At 42.7% G+C, this 26,660-nt stretch overlaps 6 protein-coding genes across 7 annotated transcripts; 3 read left to right on the top strand and 3 right to left on the bottom strand.

Moving 5' to 3' along the window:
- The first annotated feature begins 105 nt into the window (after positions 1 to 105).
- Positions 106 to 858, top strand: tomm5 (translocase of outer mitochondrial membrane 5 homolog (yeast)). Its single transcript, XM_028416563.1, has 2 exons — positions 106 to 328; positions 567 to 858. Exons 1-2 carry the CDS (start codon positions 208 to 210, stop codon positions 599 to 601), a joined length of 156 nt encoding a protein of 51 aa, XP_028272364.1. The 5' UTR covers positions 106 to 207; the 3' UTR covers positions 602 to 858.
- A 778-nt stretch (positions 859 to 1,636) lies between these two features.
- On the top strand, positions 1,637 to 3,646 carry LOC114442942 (zinc finger and BTB domain-containing protein 5-like). The gene has a single exon (XM_028416829.1). The coding sequence runs from the start codon at positions 1,637 to 1,639 to the stop codon at positions 3,644 to 3,646; it is 2,010 nt and encodes a 669-aa protein (XP_028272630.1).
- A 222-nt stretch (positions 3,647 to 3,868) lies between these two features.
- grhpra (glyoxylate reductase/hydroxypyruvate reductase a) lies at positions 3,869 to 7,038 on the bottom strand. Its single transcript, XM_028416295.1, has 9 exons — positions 6,503 to 7,038; positions 6,165 to 6,295; positions 5,740 to 5,812; positions 5,537 to 5,653; positions 5,331 to 5,419; positions 5,110 to 5,211; positions 4,684 to 4,819; positions 4,424 to 4,554; positions 3,869 to 4,341 (listed from the first exon to the last, which is right to left on the bottom strand). The coding sequence occupies exons 1-9, from the start codon at positions 6,586 to 6,588 to the stop codon at positions 4,220 to 4,222; spliced, it is 987 nt and encodes a 328-aa protein (XP_028272096.1). The 5' UTR covers positions 6,589 to 7,038; the 3' UTR covers positions 3,869 to 4,219.
- A 531-nt stretch (positions 7,039 to 7,569) lies between these two features.
- Positions 7,570 to 16,978, top strand: LOC114442210 (protein phosphatase Slingshot homolog 3). Of its 2 annotated transcripts, none has more exons than XM_028415569.1 (17): positions 7,570 to 7,740; positions 8,623 to 8,787; positions 9,941 to 9,978; positions 10,070 to 10,256; positions 11,256 to 11,371; positions 11,497 to 11,565; positions 12,146 to 12,211; positions 12,316 to 12,498; positions 13,012 to 13,105; positions 13,228 to 13,356; positions 13,585 to 13,631; positions 13,759 to 13,905; positions 14,659 to 14,859; positions 15,004 to 15,205; positions 15,291 to 15,377; positions 15,456 to 15,551; positions 15,693 to 16,978. In XM_028415569.1, the coding sequence occupies exons 2-17, from the start codon at positions 8,740 to 8,742 to the stop codon at positions 15,828 to 15,830; spliced, it is 1,848 nt and encodes a 615-aa protein (XP_028271370.1). In that variant the 5' UTR covers positions 7,570 to 7,740; positions 8,623 to 8,739; the 3' UTR covers positions 15,831 to 16,978. The 2 variants fall into 2 exon arrangements, with proteins under 2 accessions (XP_028271370.1, XP_028271371.1); XM_028415570.1 differs by lacking the exon at positions 7,570 to 7,740 and adding an exon at positions 9,472 to 9,482 and having other exon boundaries at positions 8,686 to 8,787.
- Positions 16,979 to 17,108: 130 nt separating this feature from the next.
- Positions 17,109 to 18,506, bottom strand: mrpl18 (mitochondrial ribosomal protein L18). The gene is made up of 5 exons (XM_028415572.1): positions 18,455 to 18,506; positions 18,247 to 18,351; positions 17,986 to 18,154; positions 17,406 to 17,640; positions 17,109 to 17,329 (listed from the first exon to the last, which is right to left on the bottom strand). Exons 2-5 carry the CDS (start codon positions 18,323 to 18,325, stop codon positions 17,252 to 17,254), a joined length of 561 nt encoding a protein of 186 aa, XP_028271373.1. The 5' UTR covers positions 18,326 to 18,351; positions 18,455 to 18,506; the 3' UTR covers positions 17,109 to 17,251.
- Positions 18,507 to 18,818: 312 nt separating this feature from the next.
- On the bottom strand, positions 18,819 to 26,458 carry tcirg1b (T cell immune regulator 1, ATPase H+ transporting V0 subunit a3b). The gene is made up of 21 exons (XM_028415568.1): positions 26,265 to 26,458; positions 25,154 to 25,276; positions 24,944 to 25,022; positions 24,711 to 24,859; positions 24,518 to 24,613; positions 24,363 to 24,424; positions 24,145 to 24,271; positions 23,979 to 24,061; positions 23,792 to 23,885; positions 23,453 to 23,665; positions 23,210 to 23,360; positions 22,979 to 23,118; positions 22,106 to 22,263; positions 21,934 to 22,024; positions 21,727 to 21,845; positions 21,398 to 21,611; positions 20,775 to 20,882; positions 20,604 to 20,693; positions 20,387 to 20,507; positions 20,026 to 20,197; positions 18,819 to 19,565 (listed from the first exon to the last, which is right to left on the bottom strand). Exons 2-21 carry the CDS (start codon positions 25,268 to 25,270, stop codon positions 19,472 to 19,474), a joined length of 2,478 nt encoding a protein of 825 aa, XP_028271369.1. The 5' UTR covers positions 25,271 to 25,276; positions 26,265 to 26,458; the 3' UTR covers positions 18,819 to 19,471.
- Positions 26,459 to 26,660: the final 202 nt, after the last annotated feature.

The following is a 26,660-nucleotide window of genomic DNA, read 5'->3' as shown; positions in this document are numbered from 1 at the left end:
TAATGCCATGATCGATTAATCTGGCGATCAGCTAATGATAAGTACCACACATTAAAATGTGCCCTCTGTTACCTCGTGCGTCCCTCGGAGCTTGCCGTCTTTAGCGTAACTTCCGTGTTTACGTATTTCCGGTTTGGATCTTCTCGTCCATGCTGAAAATTCTCAACAAGACACACTGAACAAGTAACCGAAAAAAACACAACTGAAATGTTCAAACTTGAAGGACTCGGGCCGAAAATGGACCCAGAGGAGATGAAGAAGAAAATGCGACAAGACGTCATCTCGTCTTTACGAAACTTCCTTATTTACGTCGCCCTTCTCAGAGCCAGTGAGTACTGATGACATTGAGATTCTGTAACAAAACGGGTGTCTCCAGCGGTTTCTGACGTCTGTTTTACAGTCAGTCAAATAAACTAAAACTGTAGCTTTGTGTTAGCTATAGCTTTCTAGCCCCGGTCCCCCGTAAAGGTTAATAACATATAGGCTACATCGACACGCATCGGTCTGCGCTGCTGCTTGTTTTTCACGTGGTCCTCCTAACACAAACAACCTTTTCTGTTTCACAGCTCCATATGTGTTAAAGAAGCTGGACAGCATATGAGCCGAGCTGCTGGGGTCTTCCTCCATCCATCCAGTCAATGCATCACATGCAGCAAGAGAAAACAGCTGAGGCCATGACAGCGTGGAACATGACCAGTGTTTGTCCATCACTGCACCGGAGAGACAGCCTCTTTTCATTTTCACATTTGTTCCATTTTGTACATTTTTTTGTTTTTAATTTAACGTGTTAAATAAAGCTTCTGTTTGATATTTCATTTGTCAGCTAAGCCACACAATAAATAAACAAACTTGGTTTAATTGTATGAGATATTATTACGATCTAATGTCGAAGAAGGGAACACATTACAATTCACTAAAACACATCTGTATTAAAAAAAATATGATTGCATTGTTTTCAAATGAAATATTCTATTTGAAAGAGCTGAAAACGTCAACAACTGGCACCGTGGAGAAAATTATGGGGAAAATATTAATTTTATCTGCTTTTCTGAATTCAATTTCATATCGAATAATTTTCATCGACATTAATGAAGATTCTTCTATAAAAAACATGGAAGCAGCTTGAATCAAAAATAGCTAGGTTTTAGGTTGCGGTTCCGGAAAGCCACCATCAGGAGGCGCTGTTGTGTAAATGCAGTCTTGAATGAACGGCGCAAGTGATGGAGCTCGCAGACAATAGATGCTAAGACGGGAGATTGTTGGAGCTCGTTTAGTCAATGAGCGCAACAATTAAAACATTTACAATTTAATACTAAAATAGAAAATTTAGCAGCGGTCGCGGACATCGGATCCTGCTCCGCTGGATGTCCGTGATGTTGTTAGAGCAGGCCCGCCCATACGCCAGAGCATCTCTATGAAAGCCGGCGACAGCAGACGAATACTCCACTAAACATCACACTGAAGGTGGGCTGCAGTGCAATGTGTCAGACGGATGCCGAGCTGGATACCAAGAAGCGTTTTACAAAGGTATTCCTGAGCAGCTTCCAGCAGCGACCTTTGTGTTGTGTTTCCAGAGGCAGCACGGAGAATCGACAATAATATCGTCTGTATTAAATAACACATCTCTCCGGCTGTGATGGACTTTCCGGGTCATTTCCAGCATATTTTCAAACAGCTGAACCACCAGCGCCTTCACTCGCAGCTGTGTGACTGCGTGGTGGTGGTTGGAGGGCAGACCTTCCAGGCTCACCGCTCCATCCTGGCAGCCTGCAGCTCTCACTTTAGGGCTCTCCTCAGCTCTAATGACAGCGCTGATGAGGTGGGAGCTGCAGGAGCTGACAGAAGTGGAGACGAACACCCCAGTGTTATGCAGCTAGATCCTGAGGTGGTGACTCCAGAGGCCTTCTCCACCCTGCTGGACATGATCTACACCTCCACCCTCTCCCTAGGGGCCTCCAATGTGATGGATGTTTTACTTGCAGCATCACACCTGCATCTCAATGCTGTGGTCAAGGCCTGCAAGCTCCACCTGTCCAGGAAAAACTTTCCTGCCTCAGCACCTAAAGGCTGGAGGACAGTGCAGCAACAAAGTCTGTCTTCCCAGGCAGCAGCCAGCTCACAGCAACAGGTCACATCAGCCATGGATGAGGACCTTGATGAAGAGGAAGCAGGAGTGGAGGTGAGTCAGTCTGGCAGGGATGACGACTGCAGTCGGAGGAGATTCAGTGACGAGCAAAGTACACCACCACCTTTGAGGCCTAAGAGGAAGTTACATGAGGATAGGCTTAGCGACAGGAAGAGGACCTGCAGCCTGTCTGGAGAAAGCTATAAGGAGTGTTCACCCACTGTGACCCGAAGCACTGTGAGCATCGATGAAGTAGATCTGCTGTCTCCTGATTACCTGAAGATCACAGACCGGCTGTGGGAGAAACAAGGTGAGGAGGAAGAAGAGGAGAAATATGAAGCCACCAAGGGAGAGTCAGAGGAAATGCAGCTGCCAAGCCAGTCAGACATGGGAGGTGGAGGTGTGTGGGAGAAGGACAAAGATGGAGACATTGTGGTCAAAGTAAAGGTGGGAGACGAAGAGGTAGAGGAGCCAAAGATGGCAATGATAGAGGTGAAAAAGGAATCCTTATATTCCCCAGATTTAGACACCAATAATTCTCCTCCATCTCCACTGCAGGACTGCACAGATACTCTAAACGCACAACTACATGATGAGAAAATGGCTGCACCCAGCCCAGCGGAGGGTGATGTTAGCTCGTTACAGTCACAGCTCTGCACGGATCACTACACAGATACACAGAGAGAGGCTGGAGATCTGGGTGAGGAGGGCGAAGGCCTGGACAGCCTCTCAGAGCTCGCCTTCTCCTGCTTCCTCAATCCCAGCAGTGAAAATGTCATGGGCGTCCTGGAAGAGGACAGTCTAGCCAGTCTCACAGCTGCTGCTACAGCCGCTGCTGCCGCTGCCAGTGATGCTCCTCTGGCTCCTGTAGATGCAGGAGATGAAAGTCACAAGTCAGAGGAGGCAAATACCTCCTCTGCTCAGTCCTCTGATTCTTCATCTTCTCTTGTTTTTCCAGTGGCCTCTGTTCCCTTGCAGCAGCTAATTCAGACTCAGAGCCCTAATTTTAGGGACACAATCATCCTGCAGCCCACCCAAAACTCTTTGACAGGGTTCCTGAGTGGCATCAGCCCAGGCCTCAGTCTGGAAGCCTCCATTGTCCCGCCAACCCGGGCTGGGAAAAGCACTGGGGCAACAACTTTCCGTCGCATCGCCCCTAAAGTGCCGCCTGGATCAGAGGCCGGGACAGATCCTTCCTCTGGATCATCTGGTGAATTCACCGATCGCCCGTCTCTCACAAGAGCTTCAGAGGATGTTCTGTCCAAGTGCAAGAAAGCAGCCACTGAAGACCACGTGCTGCTGGTGGAAGGGGAGAAAAAGTATGCCTGCAAAATCTGCTGCAAGACCTTCATGAACTTGACTGACTGTAAGAAGCACATCCGTGTCCACACAGGGGAGAAGCCCTATCCCTGTCCGAAGTGTGGCAAACGTTTCAGTCAGTCATCACATCTGTATAAACACTCAAAGAACACCTGCCTAAACTGGAAAGATGATCAGTCTTTCCCAGACTCTCTGCTCTGATGTAAGAGGTTACTAAAGACTTAAAAGGTGCACTGTCTAAAGTTAAGCTCAACCGTGCTGTTATTTATTGTTACGATTCTTTTAAATTAAACCTATGAAATGTTGCCAAATTGCTTTGAATGCACTAAAAATATTCTTTCAAAGAACAGTTACAAGTGATGAGAATAAATTATGCACTTGGTTTTTTCTCTTTTTTTGTGTTTCTACAAAAACACACTGTTGTACATTCAAACTCAACTTTAGGTGTTTATTCTTCAGAGACTTCTTCATTCTTTGTCTACTTCATACAAAACTGGAGTGTTGTGCTGTTTAGTAAGTGCAGACATGGAGTGTTATCATCAGTATAAAGTGCAGACAAGTAAGTCTAATGCTAATCTGGCCCTTTAAGTAAGGATTACGCAATTATCCCACAGTGAAGGAGTGCTGTTAGTCTGTTCATTAGTCTCTTCTATGAATTTGTTTTCCGATATGAAATTCAGCATTTCTAATGAAATATCCTTTCCTTCACTGTTATGTCCTAATATCCATGCAGCACCAGAGGAGGCAGTAGGCACATAGGTTCAGTTTCAGGATCTAGAAGGTGAGCTCACTGGGCATGTCTGTGTCCTGTAAGCCACCAAGCAGGTTTTGAGCTGCCAGAGCTGCCATGATGCCTCTTGTGGAGTAGGTGGCACTGCCGATGTGTGGCAACACCACTGCACAAGAAAAAAAACAATCAATGCAAAACAATGCAATGCAAATGTGGTAGAAAGCACAAGGCATCACTGCTCCACTCACCGCAGTTTTTCAGTGTAAGAAGAGGGTGGTTTGTTGGAAGAGGTTCGGGCGTTGTGACATCAAGCCCAGCTGCAGCAATCTGTCCACTGGACAAAGCCTGGTACAGATCCTCCTGGTTCACCACAGCTCCCCTGAAACACCATGTTCACATTTTCATGCATGTAACAGCAAAAATAAGTGACGACTAAACTACAGGAGAGTTGCTTACTGCCATAGCTAAAACTCATACACCATAAAATCTGCACTTTTTGTAGATTTACCTGCTTGAGTTGACGAAGATTGCTGTGTTTTTCATCTTGCTGAAGAAAGCCTTGTCACACAGGCCCTGTGTTTCTGGTGTCAGGGAGCAGGAAATGACTATGAAGTCACTCTCAGACACAAGCGTGTCCAAAGGAACTATTAAATACAGAGATGAATGAAGAAATAATATTTTAAGTTCTGTACACATCAAAAAGTAACAGGTCTAAAATACAAATGTCCCCTTAACCCCAGTGAAAGACCACAGACCCAATGGAAAACATACTCAGTGGACACGTTCCTACTCTTTCCATGAAATCCTTTTCATGACATTTCTAGAATATGTTGAGGTAATGTGACGACAGGAGGCAGATTGGGATCACAGAACTGCTTGATGTGATGATAAGATTCTAATCACACATAAATACCAGCTAGTCAACTTTTCTTACCAAACTCTCCGTTCACCTCAGCTGCATGGGCTTTGGCTGTTCTCCCTGAGTAAAGCAGCCTCTTCACTCCAAAGGGCATGAGTCTCTGAGCTATGGCCATACCTGAACACAAAAGAAAGACTTATAGGAAATATATTGTTTACATCTTGCTACTGTTGTAGCTACAACCATATGATAATGAAGCTGTCAAAAGCAAATGAAGCTATCACAGTAAACACAACCTATCCGTCCCAGGCCGATGATTCCCACAGTGCTGCCAGAAAGACCATATCCACACATCCAGAGCGGCTTCCAGGAACTCCATCCACCACTGAGAGGGAAAAAACAGGGAATCAGCAGCATGTTTGGTGTATCTGATTAGAAAACCTCTCTATAACAATTGCAGGAGTCATTGATTACTGCAAATGTATAACTTGGTGAGACTTACTTTTTAACTTCCTCCACTCCCTCTGGTAACCTGCGAGCAGTGGCCAACAGCAGTGCCACAGTCAGTTCTGCCGTAGCATCAGTCAGGACATCTGGAGTGTATCCAACACGGATACCACTACAAACACAAACAGTCCTGTGACTAAGATAAAATGTTAACATGTTCCCTTTCCAGCAGTTTCTTTTTTTTTTTGCATAGCTTACCGTTTTTTGATCTCATCTAAAGCCAAATGGTCAAATCCCACAGAGAGGGTGCTGATCACTTTCAAGTTTGGTCCTGCAGTCAAAGACAGATCAGCTGAAATGTGGACACAACTGTGCAGACATGCATGATTACTGAATAATTCATTCTGAGATCTGCCTATGGTCAAGCTGAAGCCGACTGTGACAATATTATATGTTTTATTTGTCAGTCATATATACTGATATTATCTGTGACCACCAACTGTGGCTGTTGAGTGAAAGTGTACAACCCATCATGTTAAATACAACTGGTGTCTGACAAGTTTCTAGCCTTGTTGAAATATTTTCAACAAAGTTATACATCAACTTGTACAACATATGACAAACGTATTGATCAATGATTGTACAGTGTAGCAGAAATCTGCACCCCCATCAGAGGGCCATACCTGCAGCATCCAGTACATCTGCATCGATCTTGTCTGACAGCAGACACAGAATGCCATGAGCACCCTGAACTCCTTTAAGAAGCTCTGTTCTTGGTACAGGTTCATCCGAGTCCCACTGAGAGAGCTCACATCTGTTTCCATGGAGACAGAAAGAGGGTTATGCATGTCATTCAGGGATACAGTCTGATTGAGTAACACTCAAGCTCACTCATACTTGGAGACGCATTACTCATGGACTCTCATTAGCTTATTGACAACAAAACAGTCTCAAAAAGTCTCAGCTGCAAAGTTTAAAATGCTGCTTTGCTTGTTAGCTGACAGATAAAAATACTTCATACACTCCAGCCGCTGACAGGATCTTCATCCCCTCTGGTGGGATGCGTCTCGTTGTGAAAACCTTCATGAGTTTACCGGCTGCCTGCATCCCCCTTTAACTGTGGGGAGTGACTTCAGGTCCTCTGTGGACAGAAACGCGTGTGGTAGAGAGGTCGTCTGCACACTTAACCTTCACCCTTTAAATACTCACAACCGACAACACTACACTCCTGAGAACACAATAAGGAAGTGCTTGATTCACGTCAGTGCGCATGCGTGGAGTTTCAGCTCTTTTAACCCTGTGGGGGCGGGTGTGTGTCTTTCTTTCCCTCGGGGTGTATTTATAACGTCGGCGCTACAAGTTCTGTTATGTTGTTGGCCCGCTTTGAAACTTCACCATTATGAATCGTCAGCATAACTTGCCTCTATGCTCTTCAGTAGGTTTCCTAATAAGTTTATTTAGGAGTAGACTGAGATACGCACACGTTTATCTGTGGATGCTCGCAAACGCAAACGTTTTATCCCAGTATAGGCATGTTTACAGAACTCCCCGGATTCTGCTTCCTGAGATGCGCAAAAAAGGAGGGAGAGGACAATGACGTAATGGTGCCGCTGACCGTTGGACGCATGCGCACTGCGAACATTCATTTTTTTTTATAGCTTATGTTGCAACTTTGCATTTGCATTGCAAATGAAACTACTTCATGAACGAACAGGTCAGACAATGTGTTCAATCAAATGGACTTTTTATGTATCTTTTTGGCAACAAGTTTTGGACATTTAAATTAATATTTTATTTAAATATATGGTTTCTAAAAATGAATTCATACACAGCAAAGCAATTCTGTGGAGGGACATGTTATACCAGCATTTTATACCAGTATAGGCTCTATTTCCACGTATTTAATAAATACTTTTTGCTGATAATTTGAAGTGTTTGTGAAGTTTTATTTGCAGAAATGTCATTCATTCAAAAATAAAATGTTTATTCATGTTACGGAATAATTTGTGCATTATTGTTTTACGGCAGTTTTACGCCTGAAACTGTGAAAAAATTACAACGTCTAATGTTCCTGTCTGTGACGTCAGTGTCTGCTCCTGCTCGCGCTCCGGCTGCTCGTGCTCAGCGTACGTAGCCGCTCCTCCTGTGGAGCCGCTGCTGTGAATGGTGAGGAGGACGGAATAAAGAGCTGTCTGCTGTCACCGAACGGTTAAGAAGGCACCAAAGCAGGAACTTAAGACGGCACATCCGGTGTGGAAGGTGAGGAATTTGTTTTATGTGTGGTATTCATATACATTTTAATGCACAACACGAGCTGCATACGTTTTTGCCTGTCGTTGGCTCGGACTGGCTTTAACAACCTCCGAGCTAAACACACACACACACACACACACACACACACACACACACACACACACACACTGTTGCTAGCTTGTTTTTCTTGCAGGAATGAGGCGCGCTGTGTTTTTCGCCAGTATCAAACCATGTCGTTATGATTAAAAGGCCTGCTAACATTGTCAGGAAATAAATAAATGTTATCTACATGTAAGGAGATGAAGCCATATTTGCTGTCATATAATGTAGGCGTTACCACACTGTTCATGCCACAGTGATGGGCACCAGAAAGGCAAACCTGTGCTGAAAAGATCTTAGTACGGCCATCCTTACTTCATTTATTATAGTGGTTATATTGCTGCATAAACCTCCACATATGTAATATGATTATGATGATAATGTGTCGTAGTTAGTGTACATTAGTGTATGTATTCAAATAGTAAATGTGACCAGTCTCTCACTCGGTTCTATGGAAATCAGTGCATTTAGCTGCTTCTGACAATTTGATAAACAAAAGAGTCTGTCAAGCTTGAGTAAATCTACCCCCGTTTGTCTAACTGATCATTGATCATTCATTGCTCCTGCCTGATTTTAAACACATTCTATTATCGAGTACACTTCAGCCAAAAATTCCTCTGTAAAGGAAAAACACCCTCAGTATATCCCTAGGACCATACAATCCTCCATTAGCTGCATTTAACAAGGAAGCCACTGTGAAAAATTGTGTCATAGGACTCATAGACATGTGGCCTTAAAACAGTTATGTATTACATGCATACAAACCCAAATATCTATGTGTCATTACAGGTGAAAAAATACCAGAGTTCACCCCACCCACAGCACCCTTTTGGCTGAGGAACCTGAAGAGCCTGTCTGAGCCTGCCACAAACAGCAGGCGCAGTGAAGACAGACCTGTACTGTGCAATGGCGCTGTTGACCCTTCACAGGATCCCATCTATCTCCACTGCTCCAGTGAGTTCACCTATACCCCACCCCTGGTTGCACACAAACATTGCGTATCATGAGATATAAAGTTATTTACTTTTACTTTACATAGAATTCTCCTGAATGTTGACTCTTTCTGCTGGACACTACCAGCTCTGCACGGAGAACGCCATCTCTTAAATGTGTTCCCCTGTAAAAATGATCACCACCTTTGCCTAAATTACAATTTATTTTTCAGTCTTGTCAGGGATGTGGTTGCAATGATAGGCCTACAGTGCAAACATGCCACAGATATAGAGCAGCCAAAGCGATTTAGCTCCCATCACATTCAATGCAACATAGTGAGATGGTGATTGATTGACATTACGGCTGTCTAAATGCTCTCTGTAGATGTTTCACTGTACCATCTGCCTCTGTCCTCTTGTATCTCTTGTCACATTCTGTCACACTATCATAAAATGGATTTACTGTTATGTCAAAGGCCTGGCTTTTCTTCTGTTCTATTTTCCATCACCAACTAAACCATAAAGGATTTAACTGGGCTCTCATTTTTTGCATATTTGTTAAAGAATTTAATCACTGCTATCTTAACTTGTGTTTTCTCCTTTTTTTTTTCTTCTTCAAACCGTCATCGTTCCTCTCCCGGCTCCTGCCCACTTCTTCTCTTTTTAATTTTTTTTTCTGTTCCTTGACTCTGTCTGGACTTGTCAGTTGCGTAACAGGTAACGTTACTGTCTCAAGTTTCTCTCTGTGTAAACCCTTGGTTCCACTGCCACTTCTCTCTTGTTTCTTTCTCCCTTCTCTCTGTAATATCCGTTTTTCTTATCTTCTTTTTTTCCTTGTGTTATTGATGCTTCTGTTTCACTCTGCATACATGTGTCTCCTCACCACTGCTCCTTATCTGTGTGCAACAGGAAAAACACCACACATGCTGCTTCCATTGCTCCCAGAAACATGCCCTTTCAACACTTGTGTCAGTTAGCGTGTACTTCTGAGAGCTTTTGGAACAGTATATTAGACTGGGATATGTAGACTATTTCAAAATTAACTGCTTGCTTAACCAAAACATTCAGCAGAAATCAAAAGAATCAATAAATATGTACTATATAGCCCAAAAAACTAAATGAAAATATAGGCTAATGTTTTTCATTCATCTTAAATATAATGTATTTATTTTAAGGATGAAAGCCTCCAAAGAAGAGGGAGACTTCAGAAAAGGTAGATATTTAATTGTATGGTACAACTCTTAATAAAATAATTTTTAATAAATGCTTGTGGACAGCAATCACTGACCTTGCCCTGTCTTCAGGGAGAGCTTTGCCCTCGTGAAAGGGGCAGTCCTCCTGTTGGAAGACAATGAGAGTGGGAGCCTTCACGAGGAGGCGTCTTCTGCCGCGACTTCTCCAGTGAAGCTGGGCGGTGGAGCATCAGAGACACGACACACACAACTTAAAGCTATGGTTGAACTGCTCAGACCAGAAGATACCATCAAGCTGGTGAGGCTACTTGTCTACACACATATAGGTGAACCAAGGGGCATAGAAGCAGATCTGTGGTTATGATGTAAAGAAGTTACATCATGGAATCACGTGCATGTACACTGTGATGCTTGTGGTCGCCAGTATTACTGTTTTGGGCCTCTACATCCTGACTTCCTGCTGCCTCGGATGAAATATGATTTCAAAGAATTTTTGGCAGTGTTTTTGAAAAAAAAATTAGGTCAAACCATGCACTAGTATATTACCAACATTGACAATGCATCTCTAACAAAAACCACACATGACAGTTGCTCTGACATTGCAGCCATTATTCTATTTTTCTGTGTTATATTTTGGCCAGTCTAGTATTTATCAGTTGACGGCAAACAGGAAATAGGAGACAGAGGGGATGACATCTGTTCTGAAGCCAGAAACTGGACAGTTACATGTGAGGATTAAACAGTTTACTTGATTAAGTGGTAACTCAGACTGACTCCACATATTGGCACTTTATAATGGTAACATTGCTTGTTTTAGCCCATTGCTTAACTTTGAGATCAACTTTCAAGTTTTTAAGTAAGCTGCTGGTAATCCATCGCACTTTACATTTAGTTATTCTGCCATTATTGTTTGATAATACAGCAGAATTCATATCTTATTATTATCAGATGCAAAACTCAGAATTCCACTGTCTGGATTTCAAGAGAAAAAGGAAATGTCTCCGTCTGAGCAGACACATTCATAGGTCAAGGAGTAAAACATGTAGAAACACAGGTGCGGCCCTTTAAGTGGAAAAAAGCAGCCATTATCTTGATTTCTCTGTAAGCATAACATTCACTTCCCCCGACTGATTATTTTTTTCCAGAGTGGCCAGGGAAAATAAACTGGCACAGGATATTTTATACTGCACGTAATCAGACAGGTTTATTTAGTAACTTAAAGCTTCTAAGGAACCTGCAGGTGTTTGACGTGAAGCATAAAATGTCCTCCCGTCTGTCTGTCTGCTCTGTTATGCAGGCAGTGCAGTTGGAGTCTGTCAGCCCAGTCAGAGTCAGGTATCTGATCGTTGTCTCCACACTGGGAAACAAGCAAGAGAGCATCTTGCTTGGCATGGACTTCCCTACATCAAACAGGTGTGTGTAAATACTGTACTGTTCCACAAAGAGTGCACAAGATAAGAGTTCTGTTCAGTGAACAGTCTGTGTAGCCTTTGAGTTTCACTTCCTTTCTTGTCTTGTGTTATCCTGCATCATTGTAGTGATCAGTGCACCATCGGTCTGGTCATGCCAGTGTGGAGTGACACACAAGTGTATCTGGATGGAGATGGGTAAGAAGGACTGAGCTGAAAGTGTCAAAACGCAAGTGACGAGTTCGTGAGGCTGCAGCACAGACTCTGCAGGCTGATATCTAGGATTCTAGCCAGACATAATATGAATGAGTAATGATTTATTTTTGGAGTTGACTCATTCTGCATGAATTACAACTGTTCCTGCCACTCAGGATCTTATGTAATTATGGAGATCATGTGTTCTTATAATGAAAGGAAAGCATGGGTAGATTCTTTCTGTGCATGTAAAGGTCAGTGACAGTTTATCCTATAAATCTGCCATCATAGTCCATTTGTAACATCAGAAGTTATTTCAGGTGTCTTTTTAACTTTAACTCAGGTTTACTCTTCACTGGCTTTACTTTAAATGAAATGCTCACAGGAGGACATAGGAACAGCCACTGAGAGCTAAAAATAATGGTGCAGTGTTTTGAGTGGTTGAACACCAGCATGTTCACCCCCACCAGCCTTATTACACTTCAACTGTGCCAGTTGGAACCCACAAGAACAATCACTAATTTACACTGAATAATTTTGAGCAATTATACCAGTGTTTCATGTTTCTCACATTTTTCTGCAGTGGCTTTAGTGTGACCTCAGCAGAAGAGAGCAGAATCTTTAAGCCCGTTTCCTTGCAAACCATGTGGTGAGTGTTAGACAGTGCCATGGTTTCAAAAACCTCCTCAGCAACTCTTTACCCTCTTTACTCCATATTGACATTCTCTTCTTTGCTTTCCCTGCTGCTGTAAGGTCAGTGCTGCAGGTGTTACACGGTTGCTGCGAGCGGGCTGTCAAGGCGGCACTGATTCCAGGCTCTGGGCTGGAATGGGCCCAGCATTACCACCAGCACATAGAGTCAGACCGCCTCTGCCTCAATGAGTGGGAAGCCATGAATGACCTGGAGTCAGTCCGCAGGGACAGTAATGGACAGAAGTAAGCATCGTTAATATTTAAAAGACAACTCAATGTCTATTTTTATGCAGCAGCAGTGGCAAGTCTTAACTGATGAATGAATGGTCAAAGTTAAAAAATTCACTGTAGTCGCCACCCTTTAACCCTTTCAAAGTAAAACTCTATTAGCTGAGTGATCTGTAACAGCAGAATTAGAAGCAGAAGAAGAAGTATATTCAAATCATTTACTTGAGCATGCTTTATGTTGAAATAAGTTAAAAATATTCTGCGACAAGTCATGCAAGTTTAAGTAGTAAGAGTAGAGAAGAGCTTGTACAGCCAGTAGACTACAGTGTAACTGAAAACATGTTATAGCTGGTTGAAGTGGAGATACTTCTGTTTATTTGTAGTATATAAAGCATCCGATACCTCAAAGCAGTAAGTGAGCATAGTACTTCACATTTAATCACTGTCTGCCTTAAATGGTTTGATTGTTTTATTGCTCGTGCATGTGTGTCAGCTTGTTCTAAAGTTTCATTTTTGTTGCACGGGAAGCATGCCAGACAGAGTTTCCAATGAGCAACTGATCAAAGAGCACCTGAGAGACATCATGAGGACTGAAGACCTGGACAACCTCACATCTAAGAAGGTGGGGAGACTGAAAGAGGAAGTCTGTCTAAAAAATGTCAGAGTTAGCAAAGAAAGACAATGGGTCAAAACCTGAGGGAAACTGCATGACATGTGTAAACGACTTTGTAATCTGGTCTATAGGTGAACGCTGCTTTGAAGATCAGGATAGGCTTTGACATGAGGCCATATAAGGAGTACATTGATAATGAGATCCTAGTTACCATGGCTCAGATGGACAAGCCTTCCAAAATATTTGATTACCTTTACCTGGTAAGTGACTGTTCACGTTCTGAGTAGAAAACGTTACATCACCTCCATGGTGAGAAGCCTTTTTGTTGCTTCAGTTAATAAACATAACAGAAGTGTGCTTTCACAAGGACGTTGTCATGTGACTGTAAGTTCCCCTTTGTGGGAGATCTGCGTTGACAGCGATAGGGAGGACGACTTGTCGCCTTGTGCAGCCTTGGCTTGACCTCCCTTACTTTTATGTGCTTTCAGGGCTCTGAGTGGAACGCAGCTAACTTTGAGGAGCTGCAAAAAAACAAGTCAGTGTTTCTTGCCTCTACCTCTCTGTGTTCCATTGCCTGATGACTTGGATGATACTCAAGTGTGCATTGTGTTGTGCTGAGTCACCACTCCAGCTCTAAGCATTTATGTTTGTATGTGTTTCAGTGTTGGCTACATCCTGAATGTGACAAGGGAGATTGACAACTTTTTCCCAGAGTCCCTCACTTACATGAACATTCGGGTATACGATGTGGAAAAAACCGATCTGCTGTCCCACTGGACAGACACATACAACTTCATCAACACCGCAAGGTACACATGGCACTTCACATGTGTCACATTGGGATTAAGAGTGAGATAATATCAGTATCACATATAAGTCAGTCAGTATAAATTCCAAATGTTTTAGTAAATGTAAGTTTTGAATGTTGGCTGCTTGAGCTCATCTGTCCTGCTCAACTGGTATTAATAGTTTACTAAACATATGGTTTGCTTCACAGAGCTTAGATCAGAACAACAAAGCAATTTGAAGACTGCTGTTCACACTACTGTTCACACTGTTTAAAAGAGCTCTGAGCAGGTGCCAGACAGCTACAGTGCTGTTACATGGTCTCTATGTTAAAGAACACAGATCAGAGTGTTCTCAGACTTCTTATTCAAATGAAACACAACATGATGAAGCTTTTTCTTTAATGTTGAACTATCTATTTATATGACATGGTTTGTTCCATGTTGGCTCTTTGCACACAATACTTGCTCTGTGGCTTATGTTCAGTTAAAGAAGTGTGAAAACACTCAGATGAGAGCACTGTCCTGCTTCTACATTTTTCAACTTCATTTCTGGCCTGTGAAAGGGAAGCTGAGAGAAAGCCTGGTTACTTTCTGAGAAATTAAATTCTGGCGAAGCTTCTATTCATTTCTCTAACTGATCTGTCAGTTGACATTGCTAATTCTTAAGAGACATTTATTTAACAAGCTGTTAAACTGATGATCATCAGCAGCACATGATCTAATATCTGTTAATTCTTAAACCACTCGCTTCTCTTCCTCTCTGTGTGTCAACAGGAAGAGTGGACAAGCGGTGTTGGTACACTGTAAGATGGGTGTGTCTCGCTCTGCATCCACAGTCATCGCTTACGCCATGAAGCAGTATCACTGGCCACTAGATGTGGCACTGGCTTATGTTAGGGATCGCCGGCCCGTCGTTAAACCCAATGAGGGCTTCATGAAGCAGCTGCAGACCTACAGCGGCATCCTCAGTGCAAGGTCAGGCCTAAAGTTGTACAAAGAATCAGTTGGTCGTGATTTTTAATGTAAAAAAACCCACTGATGTTATTTTTTTTGCTTCTATGCCTGACTGGTTATTTACTTTTTGACTCATGTGAGGATTGTATTCATCCATCATTTCAGCCAGCAGCGTCACAGCACACTCTGGAGGCGAAAGTCGAGAGACCAAAGACAAAAGTCACTTCACAAGGAGGGAGGAGGGGAAGAAGGAAAGCCAGAGGAGGAGGAGGAGGAGGAAGATGAGGAAGATGAGGGGAGCTTTGAAGATGAGGAAGACGACACTGAGAGTCAAACTGAAAAGGATGACTCAGAGGAAGACCATGAGGTAATGGCGCTGATAATTTGTCATTAGAATGTTATAGTCTGCAGGTTTTTACATAGCTTCAACCTTCTAACCATAACACACTCAGGTATTTGATGAATCCACCCCTGACACCATAAAGGAGCAGCCTGGACAGGCCATCGGTCCTGTCATCACTGTGAATGAACCAGAGAAGGTGAGCAGACTGCCTGTCCTAAGTCTTCTCTTTCTAACATACACAGGCAGTATTTATCTTTTTCTTTTTTATCTCCAGGTCATACCGAGTGTAAATCGCAGCGGAAGGATGAACCTCTTCTCCCTCATGCAGTCTATTAGTGAACTAGATGATGCGGATAAAGAACATGAACAGGTAAATATTCTTTATCAGTGTTTCTCTGCTTAGCAGGGGCATGCAGTATAACATATGCTTTTCCTTTCTCTATCTCTGCGATTAAATAATTCGTTTTAAAAATAGCAGCTCATTCTGCTACTTAATTCTCTCTTTTTAAAGCTGCCTGGCAGTCCGAGGAGGTCTCCAGGACAACGGAGGCGTAGCCATGGGCGTCGAGGTCTCGCTCACCAGAGAGCTTGTGTGGATGCTTCACCTGAACCACGCAGCCTGCCAGAGGCCAGTCAGAGCAAACCCTAAAGACGATCATAGACATGACCATGCAGGGAGGCAGAAGAGGTGGAGGGACAAAGGAGGAAAGACGTTCTTGAAGGAGAACCAGAAAGAAGCAAGCTCTGGAAACATGCCAAGGTTTTCATATGCTGATACCTAAGTTTTAATTTATATTATACAGGCCTTTTATTGCCGCTCCCAGTAATTATAACAGAGCGTTTGTTTTGATTAGGATCTTGCTGCAGTATTGCTATATCAGTGAAATCCAGGCCGAATGTACATGGTTTTATTAGTCAGATTTTTCTAGGGGTTTTTAGGGGATATTTTACCACACCCCAACTCTTTGTCTCTCCCTTTCTCATCTTTTATCAAAACTCCAAAGATATCTATGCAAAAAACTGTTCTCCATCTTCTGTAAATATGAGGCTATAAGCTGTCCAAGGTTGAAACTGTTAAATGTTTTTGTCTCTCATCAAATTATTCACATCAGAGAGGATTTCACTGTATCTAAGCTGTGCATTATGGACCATGTCAGGGCCAGTTTTATGGCACATGCCCATTTGCCAAACGATTCCTGTGTGCCAATGAATATATTTAATAGATCCTGATCATGTCAGTATGTTAGGAAGTATTCTCAGCCATTCTATTTTTACTTTAACACCAGGGCTGCATGAGTGCCTTTAACTTGAGAATGAAATATGACTGACTGATACTTTTTTTTTTTACTATGGCGTGTATATGTGTGCAAGCCACTTATTCTCTGGTATTGTTTCTCACATCATAATTGTGACTTCCTAAGGTTGTGCATGCATGCACATGTATATGTATTGACACATGCTGAGGATCTGGGTGCATGTATTGTGTTTTCTACCAGCCTGTGAGAGCAAACTGTTCAGGGGTTTTCTTCTGTATTTATATGGACATTGTATGATAAATTATTCATTATTGTGTTTCCAGACTTAACCAGATGCTGATATAAAACACACTCATTTCATGCTGGTGTTGCTCTTTATCCAGTGAACACAACATAAGGCTTAATTCATTTAACATGCATGCTCACCGTTAAAGCAAGAAAACATGCACTTTATAAGCCCACAACACAGACACTGTTCCCACTGCCTGAGCCATTGTTATGCTGTACTCAGATTAAATGATCAGTGATATTTTTAATTGTGTCCACATCTCTGTGTTAAGCTGTCTGCACCTCACTTTTGTTTACAACAAGCACTTTGAGTGAAAAATAAATGATTATACACAAACCAATCACTTTATCTCTTGATTAAACAAACACACCAGAGAAAAGAGTTTATATTCAGACACACTTTATCCACAGAGACACATATCAGTTATGTGCTACTCTTTAGTACAGTAATAGTTCAGAAAAGAGCGGAGAGTAATAGACACACAGCAGAGTTGTACAAAACAGATGCTATAGATGACAGTTAACATCAGGTTCCGATGTATTTCCTTCTTGGTTCACTAAGGATGATTCCTCCTGCTTTCAGTGCAGCCCGGAATGACTGAACCTGCAGGAAAGAGAAAAACATAAAGCAGGTGATGACTTAAAAAGTGCATTAACTGTCCCTGCTGCATTGTACTTACACCATCGGCCCGGTATGTCCAAGGAATTTCTTTGTACACCATCCTGGTGATGCCAGCTTGTTGGCAACGCTGTGCCATCACTTCGCCCACAGCTTGACATGCTGCCACACAGCTTGTGGAATACAGCTCCCTCTTCACTGCCCACTCTTTAGTCGAGCAAGTCAACACTGGGATGGGAGAGCTGCTGGAGAACACTTCTGCTGTCACATGGTGTTGGCTGCGACTGAATACTAACCTGCAATACAGGCGTCAGAGGCAAGAGGATAGGAAGGGTTACAATCAAGTAGTTAGGGCCATAGTTTCCGTTATGTCACCAAGTGACTCCAAACCTAAGTTGAATTGTATTTGTCTGTAACTACCACAGACAAGTTTTTTTAATGAAAAATTGCATTACAATCACTATAAATGTAACAAAACTGTATCTACTTTATTTAATACAGTATAACTATTACATTATAGGGATCTAAAAGAGTTTACTAACTCTTTTAGATTAAGGTGCAGAGACAATCACTAAAAGACAATCACTGCTCTAATAGGTAGGAACACATGTATTATTCATAACCCGTTTCTACAAACAGACCTGTGGTAGAACTCCATACGGGGCCAGGTCGTTTTCCAACCCCGATCCTTCACAGCCAGAGCCAACTGCTCCAGGTTCCGTGGGTTTCTGTTGACAAAGGTCGGGTTCACGGCTTCATTTTCATCGGCGATGGGCTCCGGCTGAGCGGCAGCCTGACCCATGCACCGCCCTGTGACAGACATTTAAAATAATGACCAGTACGTTTTATAGACCCCGAGTCTTCATATTATTCACTACTCATAAACATTACAACTAACTTACCTGTCTGGTTTGTAACCACAACAGGACGACATCGGTAGATTTGACCTAACAGCCTCACACGACGGCTCAAAGGCTCCATCTCCTCCTCTGCGTTCACCTCAAAAGCTGACAAGCAAGTCTAGTCTAGTCACTACGGTACAGTTAATGAGGCATTACCTCAGCGAATATTAAGACAAACTCTACTCTTGCAGAAAGAGAAAAAAATTACCATGACATGTGAAGCGCCATCTTTGACATTCAGACAACTTCCGGTGCCCCTCTATAAGCAACACGGAAAGAAACAGACCCACGCTTGAGATTCCTTTTACACGGGAAAAAACAGCTTTCAAAAAGTGTTAATAGGTTTTTTAGTCCGACTGATAGAAATGTATTTATTTTAGATTTTTTTTGTTGGTAAGAACCATGTAACAATGAACGTATTCTTGTTACTGAAATGTAATGAGTAGGTAGGACATATGTCGAGATCTAACTTCTGTGCTATTGACTGTTATCATAGTGACAATTCTCATCATTGTCATTGCAGGAGTCTGTTCTACACATGACAAGACCAACCAGAAAACCCTTCTTTTAAATCTCAGTTGATTAATTTTAATGTAAACTGGCAGAAAAAGGAGACACACCACCACTTGTGTCTTGTACAAAGTAGTGGCATTACAACAGAGGCATAATCCGTCTGAAACACTTACATTAACAAACCGTGCTGGTAAGGCACTAGAAAACAATGAATCCAACTACCAATAAATACCTGTGGTGAGGTGTACCTGGAAGACAATGAAGGGAAGTATCTTTGGCTTTTGTAAATCATCCAGATCTTTGTCTGCCATTATTGAACAAGCCTACATTCATACATTCCCTTAAACTGCAGAACAGATCTATTAATTGATATACTTTCCCTTTTCAATCATTTCATTTGCACAGTGAAGAATAAAGGCTTACAATTTCTTCAGTATTTAGAAAGCAGTACATAGTATTGAGTGAAAAAATAGCAAGGACATACAAAAGTTTTTTATATATGATATACTGTGGATACAATTCATTATACAGGGATTTATTCTGTGGATGCAAAAATAACAGTCTATATCATTCATTATGATCTTGTGCAAGTAAATTAAACCATTTCAGAGTTTACAGGCAAGAGAATCCAATTAAGACAAAGTGATTCTGACAGACACGGATAAATGAGCTGATTTAACCATTTGGCAAGCCTAATTAAACAGTTGGCTGATCATATAGCGGCTGAAGGGTTGATTAGGGCTGCGAAGGAGAAGGGGCTGAATTTGTATCCTGTTCCACTGTAGAACTTGTTCTGAAATTCCACCCTGTAAAAGAGACAAAGAAAGTCAACCTATGTCAAATACATATACTTAAGAATACTATAATAATACAATATTTCTCTTTTGGTGATGTCTGATCACTGACTGGCATATCCATATTCCTTTAACACAGAAGGTCATTGCCCCCTTTTTTTTCCTGCCACCACCATCAGGAAAAAAATAGCTTAAGGCTACCTACTTTGGGGTATGTACTGTTTTTCACTGTAGATACACTGAGCTGTAATCATCACCCTTTGTCTCAGGATGGACACAGAACAGGCAGACAAAGTATGTGACAAAGTGCATTGTCCGCACAGCTCTCAAAGATGCAGGGCAACTTATATATCTGAAATATATGCATATAAATGTTTTACTATTTGTATAAGCCTTTCAAAAAGTTAATTCAGCAAGTAGCTGCAGTATTACTGTATTTTTCCCCTTTTTCTTTCAGTCCTCTCATCCTTACCAATGCAGACGGAGCGCATGCAGAAACGCTGAGAGTCCCTCCATAACCAGCAGGATGGAGACAGTCAACACAGCAAAGAAGGCAAATATCACAAAAAGGATTGCCGATCCCACGTAGCCTTGCCACTTAAGCGCAATGCGCATGACCATCACCCACAGCACCTCTGACAGCTCTGTATGTACACAAATAACTCACCGTCAGAGAAGAACAACTAATTGGTGGAAAAAACATCATGAGTGTTTGACTGATAAAGAACAACATGAGTGAGTAAGAGAGGAAGTCGTGTGTGTGTGTGTGTGTGTGTATCATGTGAGAATGAAAATGCACACTGCGTTTGTGTGTCAGTGTGCATGCCACTAACGTGCGTGTGCCAAGCTGAGAGCCCACAGTCGGAGGTAAGATGCTGTGTTGGAGATGCATCCCAAGCAGTACTCTATGGTGTGGATGGCCTGATGCATGAACACGTCTGCAGGGTCAGGCCTCTGCAAAGAGTGAGCGCAATTACAGAAACGCATGTGACAACCTCTGCCCAGATTTACTCTGTTCAATAAATTCAGTTATGGCTGCTCGTATCTTACCTCCTCCTCAGCTGCTCCTTCCATCTCCCCCTGACGAGTGTTAATAGAGCCACTGTCAGGCACCAACGGCTCTCTGTCTTCCTCCTGTTGCTGTAGAGAATTAAACACCTTTCAGAAAATGCTCCCGACTGTGGATAAAAAGTTTAAAGTTCAAATCAAAGAGAGACTCACCACTCGATGTCGTCTTCTTTTACATGTAATTTCAAATATAGGCTTCCCTAGCAGAAGGACTGGGACAGAACACAGAGCGAGCACCACCAGGACCTTCTGCACCACACTCTACACAGGGAAAGAAAGCTGTGCTCAACAGCAACACTTCACTCCAAATTACTGTGGATAGGAAAAAAAGACTGTAGCCCTTTTGGGACTGTTGCCTTTTTGTTGTTTAAAAATAGAGCAGCGGTTACTTTATTATTTCTGCTTGTTAATGCAGTAAAAGCTGAGATTGTGATCACTGAATTCTTTTATTATTGTGTTCACGTGCTTGTGATAGAGATGGCATCTGAGTTTTGAGATTCATCTGCCAAAAAGTTATCATTTAGAAAGCACATACAAATTCAATGCACACACTCTGTGTGTTTTTTGTTTAAAACCTAAAAATATGTCTCATTAAACCATATGCTTAAATGGTTCAATGGGACAGTGTATCAGTGCTGATTGAAGGCATCTTTCATGTGACTTTCATATTGTACCGTTTAAATAAAATATAATCAGTGGATCCTGGAGGAAAGAAAAAAAAATGACAGCCACCACTGCAAACACTAAAAGGTTAATAATATTAGTGTATCACACACCTGTCCTTTATACAGAGGCGGGTTGTCCGGGTTATCCATGAAGAGGAACATGTCTATGAAGTGGATGAGTATGCTGGGAGCAATTTTGGACTGGGCGGGGGTGTATGCTATCCACTTGAAGACCACCATGAACACCAGATACCCGAACAGAAACACCATGAAGAACAGTTCTGGGATCAGCACGAAGAACACACTGCTGATCTGACCAAAGTGCCTGGAGAAAACCACAAGAGCAAACAATGACATGTGAAAGCAAGCTGGACAAATCTGAAAGAGACAACAGTAACACTAATATACGCAACACAAACACAAGTAACGCTACCACTTACACGTAGTTGAAGAATGACAAGCAGACTCCAAACGTCATGTGAATGATTCCAATGATGATGGACATCTTCATCTTGTATGAGTTTAGGAAAGTTAGTTTGTTGTTGGCCAGGCCCCAAATCTTTAAACAACACAAGAGAGGATGAGAAGAGATGCAGCGACAAAGAAGACAACAGGAAGAGAATATCTTGACAACTTGTTAGCCATACCGGGTCAATGCCAAATGGATAGGGGCTGGTAAAAACACCGGACACAACAGGGTCCATGGACAAGTACTGATTCTCTGCCAGCACAGATGCACTGAAACAGGAAACACAAATGTAAGAAAACGTGTGGGCATTGGAGGAAGGAAGGAACGTAGGAGGAATGAAATGCCATTACTTCCATATGTTCTTTTCAAACATTGGGGTGACGTGCCATGCTGAGCTAAAGGTGGTGAGGCCTCTGCTGAAGCACTCGTTGTAGATGGCCCCCGTGTAGATGGAGAAGAGTCCCATCAGTAGGATCAGATACCTCCCTCCAAACATCATTCTCCAGATCTGAAACAGAGGAAGGGAACTTACTGTATGTAGGAATCAGACACATTTGTTTTTACTCTATGACAGATGTAGCTCCTAGATTTGCACTTTTGTCTGTAAATAATGTCTATACTGTTTATTTTTTACCATCAGAGGTATATGTTTAGTATGCCGAGTGCCTGTTTATAATCGCATCATTTCCCAGCTTGGGATAAAAAAATCCTATTCTATTCTCTCGGGATTGTTAGATCATGTTATTTTGACTAATCTCTGTAAAACAACACTTAATCTCACATAACACAGTCCTAATTACACACAAGTCAATCAAAGTCTAATGCACACATGAGATATTGAAGTATTTCATGGGATGGTCTGTGTAAGTTTGCTCTCTAAAATCTCTTTTTGCACAAATCTGACATCTGACTACCAATTCAAATGTATGTACAGTTTTTTTAATGGAATGAAACAGTCATAGTAAAGCATGTAAATATAACAAGTTCTTAGATAAAAATCCAGACTTATCAACACCTCCACAGACATAGTGCCTCATTTGTGTGTTTGCCAGTTTGAGGAAGAGGAATGTTAGTTGTCTAGTGATAAGTCTGTATGGAGCACTGATTGGGTTTTTTAAATCACTTCTGAACAATAGGGCGCCAGAGCACAGTGGAACAAGCTGAATCATGCTTTGGAATTCACTGTTTGCCATCTTCAGATTTTAAGTGCTCCTCTGTTTTACCTCATTATCGTTGTTCTTGAGTTTGGGGTCTTTCTCCTCCAGGACCATCCAGAGCGCAGCCAGAGTCATGAGCATGCCATGACCCACATCCCCAAACATCACCGCAAACAGGAAGGGGAATGTAATTATGGTGTAAACCGCTGCAAAGGCAGACACATGCATGCATGACTGAGCTCCATTTTGAACAACATTTAAAAAGAAAACCATGCTATGATGTGCAGTGTTTCGTACCAGGATTGACTTCACGGTAACTTGCCACTCCGTACGCATCGACAATATTCTGAAAACCAGCTGTAAAAGTGTTCAGGGGAAATAGAGTAGGAGGAGGGGTGGAGGATGGCAGGCGGTTGTAAAAAGAGTCAACCCCACTGCCACTCTTCCTCTGAGGGTTGAGAAGAGGGTCAGACCGAGAAAATAAACAGGATTATTCCCTCAATTATGTCAGGTTATTTTTGTGCAGTCCTGCTGTCTTACCCCTCCCTCTCTGAGGGCAATCTGCAGTTCAGGCAGCTTCGAAGTGGGACACCAGGCCTCAGCAATTAGACACTTATCAGTGACAGAGGGGCTGCAGAGATTCAGAACCATCTGGATCGCCTTGCATTTCTGCACTCGAACCTTCCACTGGGGCAGAACGGCTACAGCTCGAACCAGCAGCTGCTGCAGGAAGGCCTCAGTCTGTGACAACACCTGAGATACAGTAAAGGGAAGCAGAAGGAGAGAGGTGTGGAGGAGTGACATGTTTTAGTAATGTGAGGCCAACTAATAATAATTCTATCAATGTAGCAACAGGTATAAAAGAGGCACCACACTCACTGATTTGATATCTTCAATTCTGCCTTGAAGTCCCTGGAGAATCTCCTCTCTCTCAGCAGTGCTCTCAGGATACGCAAATGTCTGTGTGCGGAAACTGCATGGAAGAGAAATCAAAGAAATCCAGCGCCAGCAAACAGCAGGGTGTTAATCTACACTAAAAACAACACAGATATGCAGATTTCCCCACCAATCGCATATTTTCTTGACTTTCTGTCCAATCTGATCTCCCCAGTAGGAGATGAGGAACACCGTCCATTGCACCATATCCCCCTGTAACAGACACAGAAACAGCCGTGACAAAATATCTGAGACAATCCAAGAGATGTGACAAATCAGAGGCTCCAAGCTCCTACTGTGTCTGGGTGCTCAAGTCGGTCTTCCATTTCTTTAAAATCTACAATGATGTAACCACGACATGCACGCCATAACAAGCGTTCGAAAGAAGGGACCTTCCAGGGGTGGACCACTCCAGCCACAAAACTGAGGGAGCAGAGATGCAATGAAAAAAGTTGAGTGAATGAGTGTGTCAAAATCTTGAAACGCATCAGAATTTCTGCCTTGCGAGAGCTACCTGAGGTGGACATCTTGGCGGTTATCAAACAGGCCTTGGCTTTCCAGTACAGGCGGTGGAGCCTGTGGAAATATTATTACATTTATTAATTTTTCTTTCCACAGATCAATGATTAAACAAATGTTTCTGATGCAGAAAGGTAGCTTTTAAACTACCTGCATCGCTGTGAGAGAGTGTGTTCTGGTTAGGACTCCTCTATATTGAGAGAGCTGGGTCAGTTGAGCCCGAAGGCTATCTCTGTTCCTGGAAACCTAGTGAGAAACACACACATGACAAAACATCAGTCCAATGAGTTCATTTGTCTCCATTAGCGCACAAAGAAGAAGACAGAAGCTCTTCATTTCCCACCTCTTTGAGCTCTCTGGCCAGCCTCTCACTCTCCTCCTCTATGGTGATGAGTTCACGGGGCTGAGGGGCTGAAGGCGTCGGGCATGGAGGCGGGAGAGGACCCTTCAAAGATGGAGATGAGGAGCGACTGATCTCTTGCTCCAGGAAAGCTGAGGGGCACACAAAGACAGAGAGTTAAAAATTCATGACACAAAGGTTGGAAGTGTCTGTGGGAACAATGAGTCAAAACTTACTAAAGGTTTTCTCAAGTTCCTCGCATCGCCTGACCTCTCCGACAAACTTCCTCTGAAAGGCGTTTACATTAGGATTTAACTGAAACACGAGTGGGAGATAAAAAGAGGACAACGCCGTTATTCACAGTCATCTGATCACAGCAGGAGGGACTGAAAATGCTGCTGTATCTCACAGAGAACACTGAAAACATAAGCATTTACAGGACTTACATCTCTGAACTCGACCAGGCCCAGCTCTCCCAGCTCACTGACGCAATTGTAGGCCGAGCCGGACTGAAGAAAGAGCTGCACCAAGCACACCTCCTCACTTCGAAACATGGAGCCCATAGCGGTCTGCACAACACAGAGGAAACCAAATCATATTAGCATCTGAAGACTAAGCCAAAGTACTACAATTTAGAGTGGAACAGTGCTGCTGTAAAGAAAGAGGATGAGCACAGAAACAAAAAGGGGTGACAATAGAGAAGAAGAAAGGGGAAGCATTCTGACTGCCATGATCAGGTGGGACTTCCATTGTTGCACAGACATGTTTCTGCCAATATTACAAACTTGCCAGCTGTCAGTCTACAGAAGGCCAAAGTTCACCAACACAGCCCACCTTAACCAAGGTTACAATGTCCGTTTACAACTGACAGTTTAAAACTCTATGATAATTTTGTAGACTACTGTTCGGGGTGCTGTTGAACTGTTTTGCATTAAATCGGATCTGATTTGCCAGTAAAATGAGGTGGACCACTGCAGCACCACACAGGGGAGTTTCCACCATGAAGTAGGTTTAATTCCTCTCTAATGCAGTTCCATTGCACACTAACCCTTCAGTGAAGCAAGATGTTACTGTCAGTGTTCACCGTAAAGGAGCTGAATCAATTATGGAGGTGATCAATATTAGCATTAAATGTCACCAGCCAATTATTATATAGACCCATTGTTTTTGTACACAGGGTTTCTGAAATGTATGTATACACCACATTTAAATTGTAAACAGACAACTGAAAGTACGGCAAGTTATTGCATGTACGAAGTCGTAGTGTAACTTAACACAATGTGTATTTTCTTGCATTAACAGTGTCTCTGTCAGCGTTTGTCGCCACGCAAAACTGGAGCAGTTTCGTTTTTAGTGGCATCGCTCTCCAGTGAGTATAGACAACTAACCAAACGGCAAAACCTTAAAGTAAACATACTTTTAAATTATTAATGATAGGGGTAATTCTGCTAAAAAGGGAAACGCTCAGTAGTTGGATACATGTTGACAAGAGCAGGCAAGCAGCTTCATGTGAGCACACCATCAGCACAAAAACAAGATAAATGTCGGATATCTCACCGGTTTTCCCTCTAGACTGCGCTCCTCTCCAACGTGAGGTCTTTCTGGATCTCTGGGTCTGTACCGACGGACAGACCGATGGCTGTAAACGGGGACAAACCAGTCGTGTTTGTGGGATTTATCAGAACTTCTTTCTGTTCGCACTTCCCGTTTGTGAAAGTCACGTTACTGCAGTCTCACGTGACGCCTGACGTTCGTCTCCTCTTCTGGCCACGAGGGGTCCAGAGTGTAGGTTACACAGCGCGAGCATGGGAGAAGCCTGGACACGTCACTGGCAAGGTCAGCGGGGCGGACATTTCTGATTTAGCCCTGTTTTGAGTTTTAACTGTTCTTTAATCACACTTGGTTCCGTTGCACCGCGGCTCTGGGAGCGCAAGGGGGGTCTGCGACCAATCA

Source organism: Parambassis ranga, chromosome 10 (genome assembly GCF_900634625.1).
Source record: "Parambassis ranga chromosome 10, fParRan2.1, whole genome shotgun sequence".
Lineage (NCBI taxonomy): Eukaryota > Metazoa > Chordata > Actinopteri > Ambassidae > Parambassis > Parambassis ranga.
This window is presented reverse-complemented; position numbering and strand designations above follow the sequence as displayed.

What these genes read in the sequence shown, in the direction of transcription:
- LOC114442942 (XM_028416829.1), top strand. Translation starts at nt 1,637, where the DNA reads ATGGACTTTCCGGGTCATTTCCAGCATATTTTCAAACAGCTGAACCAC.
- tomm5 (XM_028416563.1), top strand. Translation starts at nt 208, where the DNA reads ATGTTCAAACTTGAAGGACTCGGGCCGAAAATGGACCCAGAGGAGATG. An exon ending in CGTCGCCCTTCTCAGAGCCA is followed by an intron (nt 329 to 566) that starts GTGAGTACTGAT and finishes TCTGTTTCACAG; the next exon opens with CTCCATATGTGTTAAAGAAG.
- mrpl18 (XM_028415572.1), bottom strand. Translation starts at nt 18,325, where the DNA reads ATGGAGCCTTTGAGCCGTCGTGTGAGGCTGTTAGGTCAAATCTACCGA. An exon ending in CGTATGGAGTTCTACCACAG is followed by an intron (nt 17,641 to 17,985) that starts GTCTGTTTGTAG and finishes CCTGTATTGCAG; the next exon opens with GTTAGTATTCAGTCGCAGCC. An exon ending in GGACATACCGGGCCGATGGT is followed by an intron (nt 17,330 to 17,405) that starts GTAAGTACAATG and finishes TCTTTCCTGCAG; the next exon opens with GTTCAGTCATTCCGGGCTGC.
- grhpra (XM_028416295.1), bottom strand. Translation starts at nt 6,588, where the DNA reads ATGCAGGCAGCCGGTAAACTCATGAAGGTTTTCACAACGAGACGCATC. An exon ending in TTAGATGAGATCAAAAAACG is followed by an intron (nt 5,654 to 5,739) that starts GTAAGCTATGCA and finishes TTGTGTTTGTAG; the next exon opens with TGGTATCCGTGTTGGATACA. An exon ending in ATCTTCGTCAACTCAAGCAG is followed by an intron (nt 4,555 to 4,683) that starts GTAAATCTACAA and finishes ATGGTGTTTCAG; the next exon opens with GGGAGCTGTGGTGAACCAGG.
- tcirg1b (XM_028415568.1), bottom strand. Translation starts at nt 25,270, where the DNA reads ATGGGCTCCATGTTTCGAAGTGAGGAGGTGTGCTTGGTGCAGCTCTTT. An exon ending in GAATTGAAGATATCAAATCA is followed by an intron (nt 23,666 to 23,791) that starts GTGAGTGTGGTG and finishes ACTGTATCTCAG; the next exon opens with GTGTTGTCACAGACTGAGGC. An exon ending in TTGTCATTCTTCAACTACGT is followed by an intron (nt 21,612 to 21,726) that starts GTAAGTGGTAGC and finishes GGTTTTCTCCAG; the next exon opens with GCACTTTGGTCAGATCAGCA.
- LOC114442210 (XM_028415569.1), top strand. Translation starts at nt 8,740, where the DNA reads ATGGCGCTGTTGACCCTTCACAGGATCCCATCTATCTCCACTGCTCCA. An exon ending in GAGGAGCTGCAAAAAAACAA is followed by an intron (nt 13,632 to 13,758) that starts GTCAGTGTTTCT and finishes TATGTGTTTCAG; the next exon opens with TGTTGGCTACATCCTGAATG. An exon ending in CTGTGAATGAACCAGAGAAG is followed by an intron (nt 15,378 to 15,455) that starts GTGAGCAGACTG and finishes TTTTATCTCCAG; the next exon opens with GTCATACCGAGTGTAAATCG.